Raw genomic sequence first — 20,048 nt, forward strand, 5'->3', positions numbered from 1 at the left:
ACTTCATCTCTTCTGAGGTGTATTTTGGGTACAGAAAGTATTTTACACACACAGCTCCTATTACTTTGGGTTTTTTTCCTTCCAGTGTGTTCATTACAAGAATTTATCCTCAGCTTCCCAGAGGATTTCCTCCACAACCCTCTCAGGGACTGAGACTGGCCTCTAGCTCCCCAGATCCTTCTCACCCCCCCTTGGGAATGGCTGTGACACCAGCCTCCCCCCAGCTACCAGGACCCTTCCCAGATCACTCTGAGGTTTGAAAGGTCAGAGTGTAGCTTTGTGATGGCACAGGAGTGGTCCCTCAGGTGAACCTCAGCCCCATGTAGGAGCAGATCACCCTTGTGCTTGGAGGAAGCTGGCCATGAGGATCCCACAGATCTCCTGAGCTGCTTTGTGACCCTACTGCCATTCCTGTTGAACAGGTCCCTCAACAAGTCAGTTCTAGTTCTGCAATTCTGTCATTTTTACTGCTCCTTTCTCTCAGGACCTTACATTCCACCACCTCATGGCTGCTGCAGCCAAGGTTGGCCTGAACCTTCACAACTCTGCCCAGTTCCTTTTCCCCCCTCAGCAGCAGGTCCAGCAGAACCTCCCCCATCCCTTGCTGGTCTCTTGCACCAGAAACTGGTGGGTTTGATGTGCCACAGTGGTCACCCCAGCAGGTGCTAGGCAGCATCCCACCACTGCTGTGCTGATTCCATCAGACCCAGAGTCTCTGTCCTGACTCCAGGTGCCCCTCTGGCTGTGCTGCACTCCTGAGGAAGTGCCACCCTCCTGCTCCAGACTGGCCACACTGGCCCAGACCCAGCTGTGGGTGGTGCCCCAGGTGGAAGGCACAGACAAGGGCTGACAGGCTCTGTTTGTGATCCACAGAGCACCCCCAGGAACTGCCTGGGAGGTGGGCAAAGGGCTGGGTGTCTGCTCTGAAGCTCAGCCAAGGTTAGGGCTTGCAGAGACAACCCAGAACTCCAGCTCTGTTGGGCAGGGGGGGGCCAAGGGGAACAGTGAGCTACAGAATTTGCTCCTCAGGAACTTTTGTTGCCTGCTTGAACTGGTGGTTGCCTTGTCTAAGGTTCAGCTTGAGGCTAGGTTAAAGTTTAGGGCAGAAATGCAAAGACTGCATCAGGCATGGCCTTGTCCAGCCCTTAATCTAAAAATGTCACTTTTTTTCCTTTTCTTCTCCCTCTCCACTTGTTCAGGTGCAGATCCCACACAGGCCATGCCCACCCTGCCCTCCAGGTCCCTCTGGAAGGCCCATGCTTTCAGGGTGAGACACCTTACCTTTGGAGAAGACACTTTAACATGGACAATAATTGGTGCTAGAGATGTCTTGATAAGTTGGGCAGGGTGATTGATAGTGTCTGCATCTAGGACAACCAGTTGTAAGGACCTTGCCAGCTCAAAGATTCTCTCAATTTCACTCTGAACTTCAGCTGGGAAAGGAGAAGAGACCAGGTGAAAGGCACCCAACCCCAGCAGGACTTACACCAACAATCACCCCCTGGGTATTTTTATACACTCTAGACAGTCAATATCTGAACTCAGAAGGGGAATAACAATTTCCATGAAATAACCTATTACTCTAGGCAATTTTTAAAATAATTGTTACCTCTGAGACACTTCTGTTGCCTGAAAATCCATTATGTCCTGTGTTCCTTTATAGCACTGCTGTATTTAAACGTTGGCTACAATTAAAAGCATCTTTCTAGTAACACAAAATAGACTTCAGTGTATTTTCCAAATCTGCTAAACAGCTTGGGAGTCCTAAGATTTCTTCTTTTACACAGCAAGTGATGGATGGATGGTTCTTAGACCTTTTTTTTCTTCACAGACTGTAGTTTTGATTCCACAAGAGTCTGTGTGAAAAGCAGAACTGTGATCTCCTAATTCTATAACCACCAGAAACTGTTTATGTTAGATCATTGACAGGGCATTATTTTAAAAGACACTAATGGCAACGTTCCCCCCCAAAGCTCTTTTGTCTGAAGGAAAAGCAGATGGATTTCCATCTCAATCACCTTCCTGATACTCCTCATTCTAACCTCTCTTCACCATTCACACACACGTGATGAATTTTAAACAGATAAACTCAGCTCTGAGCTGTGCCACCAAAGAACCACATGTCAGCAGCTCACAGGGATCTGCTTTGCCCAGGAGCTGCTCCACACAGCAACATGTTCTCAGGCACCAGAAGACTTAGCACTCCCCTTTCTGGCACTTCATTTTGGGGTGCCTGCTCCTGTGCCAGAATGGCAGCTAGAAGTGAAGTGCCCTACGACCTGCACCTCGAGTTCAAACAGTCACCCAGGATGGCAGAGAATTGGGTTTCAGAGCTTTTTCTCCCTGAGAAGACTGAAACCCAACTCCTCCAACCTCCCACAATGGTGTCCCAGTTATTGGCAGGCAGATAATGCACACAAGTCTCAGCTCTTGTGCAAGGAAGAAAGTCTCCTCAGGGCAGTGTAACCCAGAGCTGCTGACACTGAGGAGAGGGTGGGAAGACTCAGGGTCTCATGGCCAGACAGCAGAATTCACAACCCCCTTGTACAAAGCAGGGACATCTGCAGCTAGAGCAGGGTGTTCAGAGCCCCATCAAGCCTGACCTTGAATGTCTCCAAGGAAATGAAGCTCTAGCTGTCCAACATTAAGCACAAAACCAGTCCCAGGGTCAGCAAGAACATGTTTCCTTCTTGGCTGGACAAAGTGAAAGCTCTTTGGCACTTTATGATGTGGAATTAGAAGCCCAGGGCTGAGAAGAGGGAGCTGTGAGGCCAACCCACCTTGGGAGGAAACCCCACCACAGCCCCATGCTGGCTGCAGGCCCCCAACTCATCTTCTGCAACAGCCCCTGCCCAGGGAACCGCCTAACGTGGGGCTAACACACTGCCCCTAGTCAGGAACAACCTGCTGCCTGTTTGAGGATGTGAAATCCAGGATTACCCACCAAAACACATTCAGAACTGCACAACTGGTGACACCCTGGAGGCTGAAACACTGCCACTCTCCTCCAGGGATCACCTCTGTGGCCATGTCTTACCTAAACTGGACCTCGTGTTCGACCGCTCAATTATTGCCCTCTTGCTGGGGTTATTGAGAACAGACCTCTTAGCAAGAGAAATGTCAGCTGTCACTCGGGTGATTGATATCCTGGAAGAGCAGAACAGAAACAGCTGTCACACTCTGGGCATGGTTCACAGCTCCACACCCTTCCAAAGTGCAGCTGCACTACACCACCACGCCGAGAGGTTTGGAGCCGACCGAGGTCACCGTTAAAACAACAGCTCGTGGGAAATGCTGCACGCCTGCCAAGGGTTTTCTACTCCCTGCACTACTGGCATAAAGCTGCTGTGCTGCTCCTTGATGCTCTGGTTACCTCTCCTCCTCCTCACCTCACTCAGCTCCTACAGGAATTTACACAGGAGCAGAAAAGCCACAAGTTGAGCAAGTCTCGGGGCCGACAGCAGCAGGGTCAGTGCAGTGACTTCTCCTCCCGGGTGCCAAGAGGTGAGGAGGGGCCACAGGAAGAGTCAACTGACTGAACCACACAATCCCCTTGACATAAATCCATTTAGGAGGGTTGTGATGGGCCAAAGAGCCACGAGGAATGAAAAGGCAGCAAGCTGGGAAGGATTAGTGGCTGTCCCACAGAAGATTTACACAGCCCTGGGTGAAATTATCAGAGAGAGGGTTAAGAACAAGTGCAAGTGTTTTCCTACATGATACACAATTGCCAGAAAATTCAGCAGAGCAGCACTTCATTCCTCTATGAAGCAATCCTGCTGGAAGATGCTGAGGAAGGAGATGTCCTCTGCTGTGCCTGGTTGACATGGGGGCAGAGCTGGGCTCAGTCCCTGCCACAGGTACTGCACAGGAGATGGTCTGAACAAGCAGCAGCCCCCCTGGGAAGCCTTGGGCCAGCTGAGCTCCAGCAGGCTCCTCTCAGCAGCCTCTTTCCTCTGCTGGCCTGGCCAGAAGAGGATGCTGCAGTGACCAAAGAAGGAGCTGAGAGATGCCAAGTGTAGTAAGAGGCAGGGAAGGAGTCCTTTGAGAAGCTCCTCCTTGGGCAGTCACTTGTTTTTCTTGGTAATGTGAACCTGCTGCAAAATTGCACAAGAGATGGGGGGGAAAAAAAATACAAAAAGGGGGAGGAGAAAGACCACAAAGCTCTAAGAGCTGGCAGGAGGACCAAGAAGGTGCTTGAAAAAGAATTTGATTCCATTTTTCTAAAGTTCCTCAGAGCTGAAGTCAATTTGTATCAGCTTCCTCGTGGCACTTAACTTTTGCAAGGCTGAAATTTCACACTTCTGAGCTAGCTGCCAATACTGCTCATGGCAATTGGATTTCCAAAAAGTACCTCACTCCAGGGAGGATCTCTCAACCTCACCCCCTCTGTGCAGGCCAAGGGCACGGTGAGGGAAGAGACAGCAGAGCCAGGGCAGCCCAAATGGGCTCCACATCTCCTCCTCTGCCTTCAGGCACTGCTCATCTTCGTGGACCAGCCCTCTCCCAGAAGGTATAAAAACAAACCTCATGGAGGAGATGCTCATGGCAATCAGAGGGTGGCAACTGGAGAGGACTCCTGCCTTCCAGGGGCTGTGGTTTCTCAGGGAGAACAATGGTTCAGTCACTGGTGGCAGAGGCAAAGCTGCCAGCAGTGTGCCAACAGCTGGAGGAAACATCTGCAGGGGTCTGGGCCCACTCCCAACAGGCACAGAGAGCCCATGGGGTGGAACCAGAGCAGGGAGAGGAGGCAGCAGGATGAGCAGCTCAGCAACAGACCTGCCAGGCTTCAAGCTGTCACCACGTCCATGGGCTGTGCTGCAAGCCCTGAGCTGGGCAGTGACACACAGGGGAGGAGATGGGTGGTTTGCACCCAAGCTGCTCCTGAAATGCTTTGTCTCAGCTGCCTGTGAGTGTGTTCAGCACTGCCACCTCCTCACTGCACCCCAGCAGGCCCCTGACCATCCCTCCTGCTCCACCTCTTCTGCACAACAGACACTGTCATCTTCCCTGTCCCACCACCACCGTGTTGGGGATTTTCCAGCCTGACTGGCTGGCACAGCATAAGCTCCTCCCCACAGTCAGAATATACAGGACAAGCTCAGATGAAGGAAGGGCAGAACATCCCAAAGGTGCAGCAGGCACCTACAACCACTGAAGAGCTCAGTGGAAAGGAAGAGATGCCACGGGCAGAGCCTGTGTTGCTAGCAAAGAAACCCAAACCTGTCTCCTCACAGCTCCTCAGGAGGCATCCTCTGTGTTCCAGCTGAACAAGATGAACCCTCCTCACCATTTTTGAAGCTCTGACTCTTTTTTCTGTCTCTTGCTTCTCAGCATTTCCCTCTTCAAACTGGCTTTTGAAATGTTTTGACTACCCAGAACATTTGAGGGTTGTTTTTTTCTTAGGTGATGGTCTGTAGCACTGTCACTGCACCCTGTTGAAATCTGCTGTTTCTGACACTTCTCTCATGGCTAGGGTGTGATCAGTTTTATTTAGGAGAACATCCTGCTGCACAGGAGCCTGGGACTCCACAAAGAGTGCTGGAACAAGCCCACCCCAAACACAGCAACCTCAAAATAAAACCAAGAGCTGCTTGTATGGGGGGTCTGCACACTTCAGGGGCTGGCTGAGCTGCTCCAGCAGCACACACTCCTTATATCCAGAGGTAAAAAAGCCTTCACACACCCAAAGGGTTGTGAATAAAGCTGTGTTTTGATGTGCAGTCAGTGCAACCTTGGAACTTCAGGCTGGGAGGGTATTGAGGCAGAATTATTCTAGTAAATTCAAGCAATCCTGGTACAGACAGAGCAGATATGAAGGTCCATGCACTCCTAGCACCACGTTAGCTGTGCTCCACCCCACAGCTGGCTGCATTTCAGTGCCAACACAAAGCCAGTACATCACTTGGGAACATGCATCAGTCTCCTTGCATTAGAAAAAAATAAAAACCCCATAATTCACTCAAATGTTAGTAACACATGGAGGAAAAAAGGCAGGAAAAGGACAGTGTTTCTCACCTCCCATCAAACCTGTGCTTCAGGAAGTCAAAGAGAGCTTTCTGCATCATGTCTGTCACCTTTGCAGAGGTGAGGAAGATTGAACAGGGAGGATTGACAGGGAGAAAAAGAAGCCAAAAGGAAGAGAAGAGGTAAGTAGAAGGTAAGGACACTGCCAACCACCAATACCTGTCACAGGGAGCAATCCCTTGAGTTCCATGCTCTTGGCAGCACACTTGGTAACAAACACTTGCAGGTTTTCTGACTCATTCTCCAAAACACAGGACAGAGGATGTGAGAGGTGTCACCCTTTCTCCTCTGACCCTGACTTGCACCAAGGCACCAGAGGACACCTCACCACCTTCCACAGCAGTCCCACTCCTGGCAGGCTTCACAACATGTCACAGCCACCAGGGACTGTTTGGTTTGGAGAGATCATTTGTTTTTCTCATACAGTAACACTATGAGAACTGGCTTAAAACTTCTGATACAAGATCTGTCATGTTGGATGACTGGACTAACTCTTCTCAGAGAGGCCTGCAAGCAGGAAAAAATGAGGGTTTCCATCCCTGCCCTGGGAGAAGCTCAACCTCAGCAGCCATCATCTCCTTTATTAGCTCCTTGTCCTTCTCAGGACAACTCAGACTGACACCTATTATCTGCCAGTCCAGACAGGAACTGAATCAAACTCCCCAAGCCTCTGGCAGTTGATTTCTCCTAGGTTGCCTTTCAAAATAGTTCTTGCAGAATTTACTCAGGGAAAAACAGGGGCCAAAACAGTGTTCCCATGTAGGTGACAAAGTCAGATCAAGGTGTTTCTGTTGTGCAGACAACTATTTGTAACTGAAATGAACACTGCAGCTGCATTACTGTTGATACACCTCTGTATGTTCTAGTTGTCATGTTTCATGTGGTCTTCTCAAAGCTGGGGTGGCATATTTGTAGAGGCACATAGTAACAAAAAGCTTCTACCCTTCCAACCTAAAGGGTCACTGGGCAATTGAATCTGTGGTGCAGCACCATCAAAGTCAATAGATTAAATTTACTCCTGTCAAGAATTATCACCATAAAATTAAAAGGCAGAGAGTAGATCATGAGGTACCTAATTCCTCCTTTGCTAACCTACACTTTCAATCACCCTCATCAAAAGGCAGCTGTAAGAACACTGCATTATGCTGATCAGAATAAAGCACTAACAATATTAATTAAGCTAAAATGAAGTGTATCTCTCCTTTTATGCTCATGTTCCTTCAGTTTTTAATTCAGCCAAGCACTTAACAGCTGGTGAATTCACCAAAGTGCCCTGTTAAAAGCCCATCCTGGCTCAGCACGTGTTAAATGCTCATCTGAATCTGCAGCAGTCCTGAAAAATGGGTGTCCTGTTTATCTGTCCCCTTTACCATGCCTCCATGAACACAGGCAAACAATTCAGGAGGGTTAAAGGTTTCTTTACATCTCTCCTAAATCTTAAAAATAATGAAGGTGAAGAAAACACCTTGGAATGAGAATCACAAGTCCCCACACTGTTCACCAGCACCTGAACAAGCCTGAATGTGCTGCTGTAGTCCAGCACCTTCTCCTGCCACCACTGAGGTTCATGGGGAGATGTAAAGTATTTAGAAGTGAAAAAAGGAGAACAAAGGGGAAGATCCTTCAAATTTTTTGCTACTTAAGTGCAAATCAAGTGCTAGTTTGACTAAAATTTAATAGGTATACAAGTCTTGCAAGTCAAACAGACTGCTCCAAGGTTTTCTTGAGGTTTTCTCTTGTTCTTACTCAATTTAATGAAGAATAACTGTACTGGAAATAATGGGTGTACACTGTTTAAAGCAGCAAAACTGCCAAGAGAGCATCCACATCCTTGTTTTACCCACCCTGCAGCTGGGGCATCACAAGCAACAGACACTGCTGCCAAGGTGCCAGAAAAATTCAGCTGGTACCCCACCCAAGTGGTGCCAAGTGTGAGTACTCACAGAACATTTTTAATCATTATTTCAGCTAAGATTACTTTAAATCCTCACAAAACAGGGGGACTAGACCACACACATTGGATGGATTACAGAAGATTATAGAGAAATATAAGGTTTTTTTAAATTTAAATATATATTTTATATTAGCAAATGTTATTAATAATTAATATAGAAAATACTAGCTTTCAAATCCATGGGCTACATACCTCATAGCCTTTCAGAGATGGCCCCACCAAGACAACAGGTCTCATTGATGGTACTACATCATATGGAGGAATATGTTCTGTCTGAAAGAAGGGAACAACCCTTCAGGTCATTAATCAAACATCTATGTAAAAACACTGTGAATAATGTGTTAGAAATCAAGAAAACAAAATGGAAACAAAAGTTCTACTTACCACTTTTTGTTTCTGTTTTGCTAAAAGACCAAAGGAGAACTTGGTTAAAAACCAGACACTGTGGAAAACAACCACAAGACTTGTCAACAAAACCCCCTCTGTCCAGGCACTTTGGATCTCTCTCAGGCTTTGGATGTCTCCCTTTTGGTCAGCCCCCTTTAAAACAGTCAGTCCTCCCTTCTGGGGGCAGCTGCCACCTCTCCTGAGACTCCTCCCCAGTCCCTCAGCATGCCCAGCAATAGCTGTCTCCCCCAAGAAGGCAAGCACTTCTCTCCAAGCCTCTTCAGAAGTCAGCAAAGGGGGAACTTGCCTTTTCATACATGTTTTTTAAAAGAAAAGCATTAGAAATAGCAAGACAGGCCTTAAATCAAGTTCTGCCTCACCTGTGGAAGTGGGTGTGGCTCGAAACGTGCCAGAAACCATTTCTCCAAGACTTGAAGAAGAATTTCCACTTGATTTCCTGCAGCAGCAGAAAGAGCACACAGAGGAGCAAATGAGGGGGGGGGGTTCAGGCTGCAGCTATGAGAAATCAGCCCATGAGAAGACCCCCCAGAAAGGAGAGTCTTCACCCACATTCCCACTGTGAGAAAGCCTGAAGTGAGAGGTAGAGAGTACCAGGCAGGGGCATGGGGAAACCAAAGCTAGTGGGAGATGTCCCTGCTCATGGCAGAGGGGTTGGAACTGGGGGATCCTTGTGGTCCCTTCCAGCCCTGACAGATTCTGATCTATTTTAGCAGAGGACTTTAGAGCCCTAATGGCTCAAGGGTTGGACTTGATGATCTTAAAGGTCCCTTCCAACCTAAAGGATTCTATGATTCTAAAGCATCTGTAATTTCATAAAGAAAGGAGTAAAGAGAAGGAGGCTCAGGGGAGACCTTCTGGCTCTGCACAGCTCCTGACAGGAGCCTGGAGTCAGCTGGGGGTCAGGTTCTTCTCCCAGGGAACAAGCAACAGGACAAGAGGAAACAGCCTCAAGTTGTGTGAGGGGAGGGGGAGGTTGGACATGAGGAACAATTTCCTCCCCTGGAGGGATGGAAAAGCCATGGAGATGTGGTGCTGGGTCTCTCCACCAGCACACACAACTAACAGACACATCTCTTGGGAGGTTTGGGATCTTAACTGGCAGTTTAAGTAGCTCCTTTTCCCATGTGCTGTTCCTCTCTGCTTCCAGCCACACAGTTCTGGATGCTCCATCCCTGGAGGTGTTCAAGGCCAGGCTGGATGGGGCTCTGAGCACCCTGCTCTAGTGGGAGGTGTCTCTGCCCATGGCAGGGGGGTGGAACTGGGTGATCCTTCAGCTTCCAGCCCAAACCAGTCTGACTGTGCCCCTGTGCCCTGCCCTCCTGGCCCTGTGTGATGCACCCAGCACAGCTGCTTGGGCAGCAGCCTGGGACAGGGAACTTTGTGAGCACATATTGGGCTCTAGAAACCCTCTGGAAGAGATGACTTCTCACTGCCTGAGTCAGCCCAAACTGGAATCCTTGCCCATCACACAGAGCCTCAGCTCCACACCTCATCAGAGCTCTGAGAGACATCACAATGTCCAGACACCCTGTGGCTGTGTCCAACAAAGGTGCTCCAAGGGAAACTTGCATCAAACATCACTTCCAATTTTAGAATGCAAATCCAGGAGTTAGAGCAGACTACTGAAAAGCACAATGGATACACTTTGCCACATTTCCCCTGTCTCTCTGATATTTGATTTCATTCCTAATAGTCTCCAGAGGTGAGAGTAAATAAAATAAGTGTGAGAAGGGGTGATTAGGTGGAATCACAGCCATGCACACAAGCAGAGAGTCCCTCTGATCTGAAACACCCTCCTAAACACTCTGTCAGTGTCCATCTCCCCAGAGCAGCCAAGCTGCTTTCTGATCCACTGGCTTCCCCTGAAGCTGTTTCAAAAATTACAAAAGCAATTTGGAAACAGCAGAGTTAGTGCTGTTCCATCATTCTAAAAACATTTCCCCAGATGGTTTCTGCTTGAGATGATTCCTGACCTTGATGAAGTATATTAGTGTGCCAATTCCCAGACAGCACTGCACAGGCTAAATCATGCTGCTCTCCCTGCTATCTATTAGGTCCAGGCTCAATTGGCTCCTATCTCTTTACTCTGAAGCACTAAAGGTTTTGTTCTCTTTGTTATCTGTGTGAACATTAAATTTTGTTTTCAATTAGAGGAAATAACATGCTAGTAGTGGAAAGAAAAAAAAAAGGGGAAAGTATTTTGTGTATTCAGCCAACAGAAGAGTGACTTCAGTGTCTGCATTGAGATGGAGAAAAAACAGCTTTATTTTCTAGCCCTGTGCCCAAGTTTTATCTTTTCCCAGGGACTCAGCATCTCCAGCTCTAGCTGCATGGAGCCACGGAATGCTCAGGCTGGAAGATGAAGAATAAAAGAAATTGAACAACAGAGCTCACCTCTAAAGTTTGAGAAGTCTGGTTTTGGCCAAAACGGAGGAAGAAAAGACAGAAAAAATCCTCAACCTGAAGAATGTAACAGTGGGGAAAAAAATCTGGCAGCTTTTGAGCACCAAGCTGACTTAAACCCATGGGGATGGAAAACTGTAGCCCTTCAGGTGTCTCTGCCATTGCACTCTCACTGTATTACTGATCTTTCCTCAAGTCAACACACATTTCCTCCTCCTTCCTCACGGTCAGCACCTAACACATCTCTCCTCTGCAAATATGGACTTTCAGTTGGCATCTCAAACCAAACACTCCTCAATAAAAAAGCATCAAGTGACCTTTGGAAACGTTGGCTGGTGGCAGACAGGATTCTGAGTTGGTTTAAAAGGTCACAGCACTCTTACCCTCCATGGAAACGTCCTCGCTTCTGCTCCTGCTGGATGCGGATGTTCTCCAGCCTCAGGGGGCTTGGGATGAAGCCAATCTCACAGCCCTCCTTAACCAGCCTTCCTATCCACCAGTCGTTGTTGTATTTCTGGGAACACAGAGAGGTCACTGGCTTCAGCTCCAAACAGAACCCCCCCCTCCCCTTTTGTTGTCCACAGACATTAAGGTGGATGTCATCTTATGGTTTGCTCCATTACAGATCATCGCCACCACCACCATGATTTCTCCTGCCTCCTTTTCACATACTTGGAAAGGAGGTTGTCCCTTCTTGTGAAGGGACAACATGTTATTAACACATTGTCCCTTCACAAGAACCTTGTGTGGTGATAAAGCTCTGTAAACATCCTTCTAGGCACCAAAATAAAGAAGGACCAACCTATCCAAGGCAACACAGAAACCTTACCAGCTCCAGCAGCAAACCAGACCCTTATCTGGTTAATGTTGTGGTAAAGCTCTAACCAAAGTTGTGACACCCCTCCACACATGAGGGGTGGAACTACATGACCTTTCAGGTCCCTTCCAACCCAAACTATTCTATAATTCTATGATTCTTGGAAGTCTAAGTCGACTTCAGTGATGGAAAGATGAAAAGTGGTGTCCTAGTGACTATGGCAGTGGGAAGGGGTTTGTTGTAGCTGGCTGCCAGCAGTGCCTCTGAAGGAAAAGCTCTGAAAACCTTGTATCTGCCATGCTTCATTAGGCACCTCAGCATTCAAAAGAAACATCACTTTCCACAACCCACTTGCAAGTCATTAAGACCAGCATGAGTGTCTCAGTTTTGTTGAAATGCCTCGAGGAAAAAGTTATCACAGAAATCTTGTCTTAAAAATGACCAGTCCTCGTGGCTCCACATTCTCCAGCACCCAATTTCTTGCAGAAATGTCCTAGTTGCCAAAGGTACAACGGTGGCTACCTGAGGACTCTGAACCAAGTATCTCAACATCTTTGAAAACCCCCACACAGACACACAACTATTAACACACAGCTAAGGGAAATGCAGTCCTTATACCCTCACCCTGAAATCCTGTCCCCTTTGCAGAGCTGTGGAGGTGCCATGATTTGATTCTTTTACAGTCTCTCTTCTTCATGCTGTTCTGATGTGATGCAGACACCAGGAAGCAAAGCTTAGTTTCCATTAAGTTGCTTCTGTTTTAAGTCAACACTCTTTAGAATAGATAAATATTTCAGGATCTAGCATTCTGCTGTGGTAAATGAGTAAAACCAATCAAGACATGGAACCTCCTGTAAAACCTGAGTCCCATGAGCATTACTCATTCTGTTTTGATTCTAAATGTCTGGCTTGAGCATGGGAATCTTGGTTCCAGCAGCAGGTTATGGACCTCTGAGTGATACCCCTAGACATGAGATCAGAACCAGCATTTTGCTGAGAACATCTGAACAACCCAAAGGAGAACACTGCAGTGAGGAACGTGGGGCTATCTGCATTAGGTCATTACCTCCCATATGTTATTTCTCACACTCAGCACGTGGGAGGACCACAGTTTATTCCTCTTGGTTGCCATGCCTGTGATTTCTTCTGCATTGCCACTAATTGCTGCCACTTCATCTTTTTTAAGTCAGCAGGTAATGTATAGTCTTGTAGGAGACAGATGAGACATGCAGGACACGTCCTCAACACAGCAACTCCTCACTAACTGCTGCTCTCTCAGCCTGTCAGCAGGGTGACCTGACTGCTTACCTACTCTAGCATGATTCCAAAATCTGGAATCATGCTTGTACAGGTCCAAGCAAGCCTGACAGATCATTGGAAAACAAGTTCTGCAAAGCTTTCTTCCATGCAGCCAGACTCCAGCATGGGGAACCACTCCTGAAACCCTACCAAGGTACAGCCACAGCTATGGGCAAGGTGAAGCTTCCAGCATTAACCATGGAACTATGGGAAAGCTTCAGAACTGCCAAATACCAGCAAGCCACGTGGCTTACAGTTCAGTGGCAACGTGATCCTGGCCCTTTAGATCTTGATAAAACTCTGAGGATGCCAAGACATGGACAGCAAGTTCACTGTGAGCCAGCAATGAGCCCTCGTGGCCAAGAAGGCCAAGGGTCTCCTGGGCTGCATGATGAAGAGTGGGGCCAGTAAGTTGAGGGAGGTTCTCCTCCCCCTCTACTCTGCCCTACTCAGGCCACATCTGGAGTATTGTGTCTAGTTCTGGGCTCTCCAGTTCAAGAGGGAGAAGAAACTACTGGAAAGAATCCAGCAGAGGCTACGGAGATGCTGAGGGGCTGGAGCATCTCTGGGCCAGGCCGGGCTGAGAGCCCTGGGGCTGCTGAGCTGGAGAGGAGAAGCCTCAGAGGGGATCTGAGCAGTGCTGAGCAAGAGCTAAAGGGCCCTGGGGGGCAAGAGGCTGGGGCCAGACTCTGCTCAGTGGTGCCCAGGGACAGGACAAGGGGCAACGGGCACCAACTGGAACCCAGGAGGTGCCACCTGAGCAGGAGGAGAAACTTCTTTGGGGTGAGGGTGGCTGAGCCTGGAGCAGCTGCCCAGAGAGGCTGTGGAGTCTCCTGCTCTGGAGAGATCCCAAACCCCCCTGGATGTGACCCTGGGCACCCTGCTGTGGGTGAGCTGCTGGAGCAGGGGGGTTTGATGAGATGATCTCCAGAGGTCCCCTCCAACCAGTGCCAGCAAAGGGCCCTTCCTGGGGGGAAGCAGGCTGAGAGGGCAGCATCCATCAGGGGACTTCAAGGGTGGTGCTGGACAGATCAGAACATGTTCTTGGGGAAGGAAGAGGAGGGGCAACCAGCTCTGCATGCAGAGACAGGCAGATTGAGATCCAGTGCTCAGCCTCTTCAGCAGGGCTTTAAGCACTCTGTCATACAAATATTAAAAGCAGAAGACACACAAAGGAAACCAACCAAAAAAACTCAACTGAAACTTCCATTAGTTTGCAGCAAATTGAGACAATGGAGCAAAGGCATCAGCTGCCCCTCCTGTGTCCTCCTCAGGGAGAAGGAACTGAAGGCAGACCCCCCTGTCTACCCCAGTCTCCAGAGGTGCACAAGTGGGGTGTTCTCCTGCCCGTGCCCTCTCCAAGGCAGATCAGATCTGCAGCCACAAGAGACACATGTTCCAGGGAAGAGGCAAACGAGTGCTGAACACCCTAAAATAAACCCACAATGCTGAGATGATAAAATGCTGCTGCAAGCTGCAAGCCCGTGCACCAATCCACAAACCAACGGGGGTTATGCAAATTTGGGAGGCTCTTCAGAAGCAGAACTGCAGAAAATATGCTCAACATGCACTAAAATGTCTTTTTCTCTACCTAAGCCATCCTTGGGGCCCATTTATTCACATCTTTTTCCTTATTTTAGTATCTGTCCTCTTCACTATTTTCTTTTCTTCTTGTATTTCTGTGTTTTCTCATTCAATATTTTCTTTTCTTACTGTACTCTCTGACCTGAGTCATTTCCTCCCTGACAAGCCTACCTGGTGTTTCCTGAAGACCTGCTGTAACCTGGTGCTACTCCACTTCCTGCTCAACAGAATCTCTGATCCATTATCTCTGATCCATCACAAACTACATTTGATGAAAAGAATCTGCATCTACCACGTTGAAGGGGACTTGAAATGCAGCAAGATGTTATGGCATTAAAACCAGGTGTTAGGAAAGGGCAAAATAACCACCCCAGGGTGCTGGAACCCTAAAAAATGTGGAGCATCACCACATCACTGATCAGAGGGGTGTGCTGTGCTCTCCTGCCTCCACACAGCTCCTGGCTCTCCAGTATGGCTCAAGCCCCACTGTTCAAATCCTAGTCCTTGGCATGTAAAAAGTTTCCCCTTCACCTTCCCTTTTCCTGCTGCTTTGTTTTACCTCTTTAATGTGTAGGAAGTCCTTGGCATCAAAAGAGATGGCAGTGCTTGGGACAGGAACATCTTCATCCAGAGCTCCACAGTAACTCACGTTCGTCTTAACAGCAAATGCTACTGGCTTGGACTACAAACAGAAACACACATCACAGACAGGGGAAATTTTTCTCATGTGCCAAATAACAAAACCCTAGCAGAGGATATTTGCCAGATATATAATAATTCAGCCCCAATAGTTTCACCCAGGCCAGCAGAGCTCAGCTCACTGGAGAAGATCCCCATTTATAGGAGAATATTTGCACCGTATCCCCCCAAACATCTTGTCCCCAGCAACTTCACTCAGTTGCCAAATTATTTCCAAGGATTGTGTCCTCCCTCTAAACCAGCAGCAGTAATTTCAAGACCAGGCAGCAGAGAAATGCCACATAACTCAGCTGTAAAGAACACACCTTTGCCCTCTCCAGCTGTATGGCTGCTTGCTGCTCTCGCTCCTGGCGGATTGCTTCCCTGTCTTCTTCCAGAGAGACATCAGAGTCTGAGGGTCTGCTTGTGTATGAATCTGCTGAGCCCTGAAAGGAAATTTGGGAAGCTAAGAAAACACGTGTCAGAAAGAGAAAGCCCTTTCCCACTCAGCTTCATAAAATGCTTCTGAAATGTTTCTTGATTGATAGGGCTCAGTGGAGGGCACGGCCCAGAAACCTTTATAACACTTGAACCCTGTTTGAGTCCAGGCTGTGGAGGGATAGATCCCACCAACCATGATGAGGGGATCATGAAGCTTGGATAGAATTGCCCCTCCTGGAGTCCCAGTCCTGCCCTCAGGTCAACTACCATGTTCTTAGACACTGATCTTAGACACGGATGGCAGTCCAAAGCCATGAGAGGACTCCTGGCACTGCCCCACTGCTGAGCATATTCTCAACAGGCTGAGAACTGGCAGCTGCTGCTGGCACCAGCACAAGCTTTCCCCAGCTCGGAAGCTACACATGCTGTTCTCCCTTCTGCTTCCTCCAGGATGGAGCAGGGACCAGGAGCCACCTCACTGGGCTGGGAAGATGCCTCCCCTCCTCCCCTCCTCCCCTCGGGCTGCTCAGCAGCTGCCAGTTAACCCTCTCTGCCCATCCTGGGGGCAGGATTACAGGATCACAGAACTGGTTGGCTTGGAAGAGACCTTTAAAAGCATCCAGTCCAAGTGTTCCCCCATCCCTGCCGGGTCCCCACTGCCCCATGTCCCTCACACCACATCTCCACAGCTTGGGAACCCCTCCAGGGGTGGGGACTCACCAGGAAATCTGGGGAGTGACTTTTTCCAAGGGCTTGCAGGGATAGAATGAGGAGTAATGGTTTCAGACTGGAAGAGGGGAGATTCTGATTAGAAATTAGGGATTTCTTCACTGTGAAGAAGGTGAGAGACTGAGGGGTTAGAATTAGATGATTTTTAAGGTCCCTTCTAACTCAAGCCATTCTGTGCTTCTATGACAATTGTATTATTGAAGGCAACAGAAGTCTTGGTTCTTATTTCACAGCCTTTTCACTTTGGGCTTTTATTAATTCATTTTTCTTGCAATTTATTATTTTCTCCCTCATTCATTTTCCTCTCTCATCAATTAGTATAATTCAGCTTTGATAATAACACTGAGGTTTGAAGCAAGCCTGAAAACACAAGGGGGAAAAAGGGTAAAGCAGAAAAAGCAGGAATTCTGTTACAATCATCTTTCTCTGACCCTCAGGACTGCCCAAAGAGATGTGCTGAGGTGGGAAGGGTAACACAACATTCCAAATATTCCCAAGGATGGTGTCTCCCTGCTTAGGGAGGCACAGCTCACATGCAGCCCCCTCCCTGGACACTACAGCCACCACCAGCTCCAGCTTCCTCGCTGAAGAAAAGGGCAGAAGGAAACATCAACCTTTAGTTGTGGGAAGGGGAGGGTGGAAGCCTTCCATGGGGTCATCTGGATTGCTCTCCAGGCAGCTGTAACTCCCAACACCCCCTGGGCAATCCAAGCATCCATCCACTCCCAGCCCCAATCAGCCCCAGGACACAGTAGCCTCCTCTGAAAAGATTTAGGGCGCTGCAGAGTCCATCAGAAGCCAGAAAGCATTTCTGAAAGCACTCAGGGAAAAGCCTCTGCCTCAGCCATTAAGCAAGACAAGGGCTCAGTGCTGCTTGTTGGCCTCCTCCTCCTCCTCCTGAAGTAGCTAGGGGCGTTTTGAGGGGGTCTCTCTGCAGGAGGAAGCAGACAGGGAGCACACAGGGCCAGCTCTGTGCTCAGCACAGCCTGCCCACCACTGAGGAGGAGGAGGAAAGCCCTGGCAGCTGGGCTCCTGCACACACAGCCTCTGCCCCTGGGAGGGAAGCTCCCCTAGAAAACCCACAGTGCTCCCAAACGACCAAGTAGTGGTCCCTGAGCCAATTATTTTGAATAGTATCAGACCTAGGACAGCAGGATATATTTCAGGGAGGAAAAGATCACCCCTGCCCCATCCCATCCTCCCCTCTGCCTGTCCCTCCTCCTTTGAATCCCACTTTGCACCTCCAAGCTTCCCTACAAAGTCCTGGATGCTCCTGCAAGACACAGTATGGAGAGACCCCAAAGATCCAGAAGATCCTCTCCTGATGCTGCAGCAGACCAACGAGCTGCACCACAGGCTGCTCCAGTGCTGCTCAGCACCTCAGCTGCCAACTTTCCAGCAGACATCCAAGGGTGTGAGCACACACACAGCACGAGGGAGGTCTGAGACAGCAATATTGTACCAGCCAAGGTTGCTCACTGTTGTTTGGCTGGTTTTTTTACTGGAAAATGGACAAGCATGGCCCTGGAAAGCACAGCATGACCCTCTCCTACACGCTGGTTTTCACACTGAGCTCACGTTGTCACATCCTTGTCTCTGCAAGGTTGGGGAGAGCAGCAAAATCCTGCTGCACAGAAGGCCTGCTGTGCAGAAACCCTGCAGCCCCTCTAGGTGTTCCTGCAGGAACAAATCCCACTTGCAGCTGGAAATACAGCCAAGGAAACCTGTCTGCTCCACGTGGATGCTGTGTGACGTTGACACTGTGGCAGAATCAGAAGCACGCAGGCTGGGAGGAGCTGCAGACCTGGAGGAGAGGGACAGGACAGTGGATCTGCCTTTCTGAGCTGCTTTTGGGGCTCTCTGTTTCATTTTTGTAACAAACTACATCACCAAGAACCAAAGCCTCAAAAGTTAACTCCTGGCTGCACTCGTCCCATCCTGCACGTTCACGTGTCCTGACAGAAAGCTGGACACTGGCTGAGGGATCTCTTCCACACAGCATTCCCCAAAAACTAGAGCTTCAGCTTGAGCAGAGCCCCAGTGTCCTCAGTCCTCTGCAACATTCAGTGAGAATTGAGGTCAACACACACCCCACAGGAGGCTACAAACCTCCTCAGCAAGTTCCCAGCGACCCGACAAGGCTCTTGACGAAGCCAAAGGAGAATAAACCTGCACAGTGCTGGCTGCAGGGCCACGTGCTGCCACAGGAGTTCAAGGAATGATGCTTTTTTTATAGATTTATTTAATTTTAGAACACAAGACCTATTCCTCAGAGGTGCAGCTGGCTCCAAGACCCAACAGAAACCACCTTGCTGGTCCACAGGCATCATGCAGCCCCTCAGAGGAGCTTCTCCACAGTTGTAGCATCTGTGTTGTTCCTACTGCTTCACAACGTGGAGACTCATTGAAGTTACTCCTGGGAGTAAGCTACAAAGGGAGGTGATACAGTCTCGGAGGAGCTTCTCCACAGTTGTAGTATCTGTGTTGTTCCTACTGCTTCACAATGTGGAGACTCATTGAAGTTACTCCTGTGAGTAAGCTACAAAGGGAGGTGATACAGAGGATAAGTACTAATAGATTTCAGAACCAAATCAGGAACCAAAACTGTTGGAGGTTAAAAAAACCCCCACATTTTAAGTAACAGTGGCCGCTACTGTTGACCACAGTTGGTGCTCACCTGGTCTCAGCACTGGTGGTGAGCAGCTAAATTTAATTACTGGGGAGGTGATGTAATTAAGAGGCAAACACAAAACAGTGGGTATCTATTCATTTGGCATGAAAACATTACTGTGCTGCAGTCAAAATTGGGGCCAGGAAAATCAGCGTGCGCTAGAAGAACCACCCCAGTGAAACACTGCAGAGAGGTCCCATCCTCAGGGCTGGAGTGGGGGATCACAGCAAAACCTTCACTCTAATGAAACCAAGGGGGTTTCTCCCAAGTAATTAGCAGTAGAACAAGAGGCAATGGGCTGAAGTTGCCCCAGGAGAGGTTTCATTTGGATATTAGGTGGAATTTCTCTGCTGGCAGAGTGGGGAGGAGTGGCCCAGGCTGCCCAGGGAGGTGCTGGAGTCCCCAGCCCTGGAGGGAGTCAAAAATCACGTGGACATGGCACTTGGGGACATGGTTTAGTGGCCATGGGAGTGTTGGGTTGATGGTTGGACTTGATCTTCGAAGTCTTTTCCAGCCTCAATTCTAATTTCTAATCCTAAAATCCTACAACTGGGTTCTATGACAGCTGATAATAACACAGCAGGTAACAGAACTGCCCCTTTACCCTACCCAAGCTCTCCTGGCAAGATGACTCTTTGCATCTGTCCCAAATAACACGTCAGGAAGTCAAGAATGTTCTGCAAGTCTTCAGAAAAACAAGAGACAAATATTACCCCCAAACTGAACTCAATCCTACCACCAACTCCACAAGCATCTGTGTTTACCACATGTGGTCTACCCCTGTGTCTCCCCAGACACACAGCAGGAAGTCCTCAGCCAGGAAGCCCTGAGATGATGTGGTGTGCTTCTTCTCAGGCACCCCCTGAGCCCCAGGGCCCTCCCCCTGCCCCCCTTTTCCTTGGAGACATCCTTTGCTCCAAGGAAGGTGTCCTGGGGCAGAAAGTCACACAGGACAGAGAAGCAGCAGGTCTGAAAATATTCTAATATAATATATAATAAGTGTTTTTGCCCAAATGGGTGGATCACTTGGGGTTTTT

General features: G+C 48.8%; 1 protein-coding gene across 1 annotated transcript in view; it reads right to left on the reverse strand.

Annotated features, from left to right (window-relative positions):
- CACNB4 (calcium channel, voltage-dependent, beta 4 subunit) overlaps nucleotides 1–15,636 on the reverse strand; it is a gene marked incomplete at its 5' end in the record, with an annotated part of 24,118 nt that extends 8,482 nt beyond the window's left edge. The window contains 9 exons of the mRNA XM_008947688.1: nucleotides 1,282–1,433; nucleotides 3,038–3,147; nucleotides 6,019–6,077; nucleotides 8,174–8,254; nucleotides 8,366–8,385; nucleotides 8,749–8,825; nucleotides 11,176–11,306; nucleotides 15,052–15,174; nucleotides 15,497–15,636. Coding sequence (XP_008945936.1) covers nucleotides 1,282–1,433; nucleotides 3,038–3,147; nucleotides 6,019–6,077; nucleotides 8,174–8,254; nucleotides 8,366–8,385; nucleotides 8,749–8,825; nucleotides 11,176–11,306; nucleotides 15,052–15,174; nucleotides 15,497–15,636 — 893 coding nt within the window. The remainder of the gene's footprint in view (nucleotides 1–1,281; nucleotides 1,434–3,037; nucleotides 3,148–6,018; nucleotides 6,078–8,173; nucleotides 8,255–8,365; nucleotides 8,386–8,748; nucleotides 8,826–11,175; nucleotides 11,307–15,051; nucleotides 15,175–15,496) is intronic.
- Nucleotides 15,637–20,048: the final 4,412 nt, after the last annotated feature.

This window comes from Merops nubicus, unplaced genomic scaffold (assembly GCF_000691845.1).
Source record: "Merops nubicus isolate BGI_N331 unplaced genomic scaffold, ASM69184v1 scaffold12909, whole genome shotgun sequence".
In the NCBI taxonomy this organism is placed as follows: Eukaryota; Metazoa; Chordata; class Aves; order Coraciiformes; family Meropidae; genus Merops; species Merops nubicus.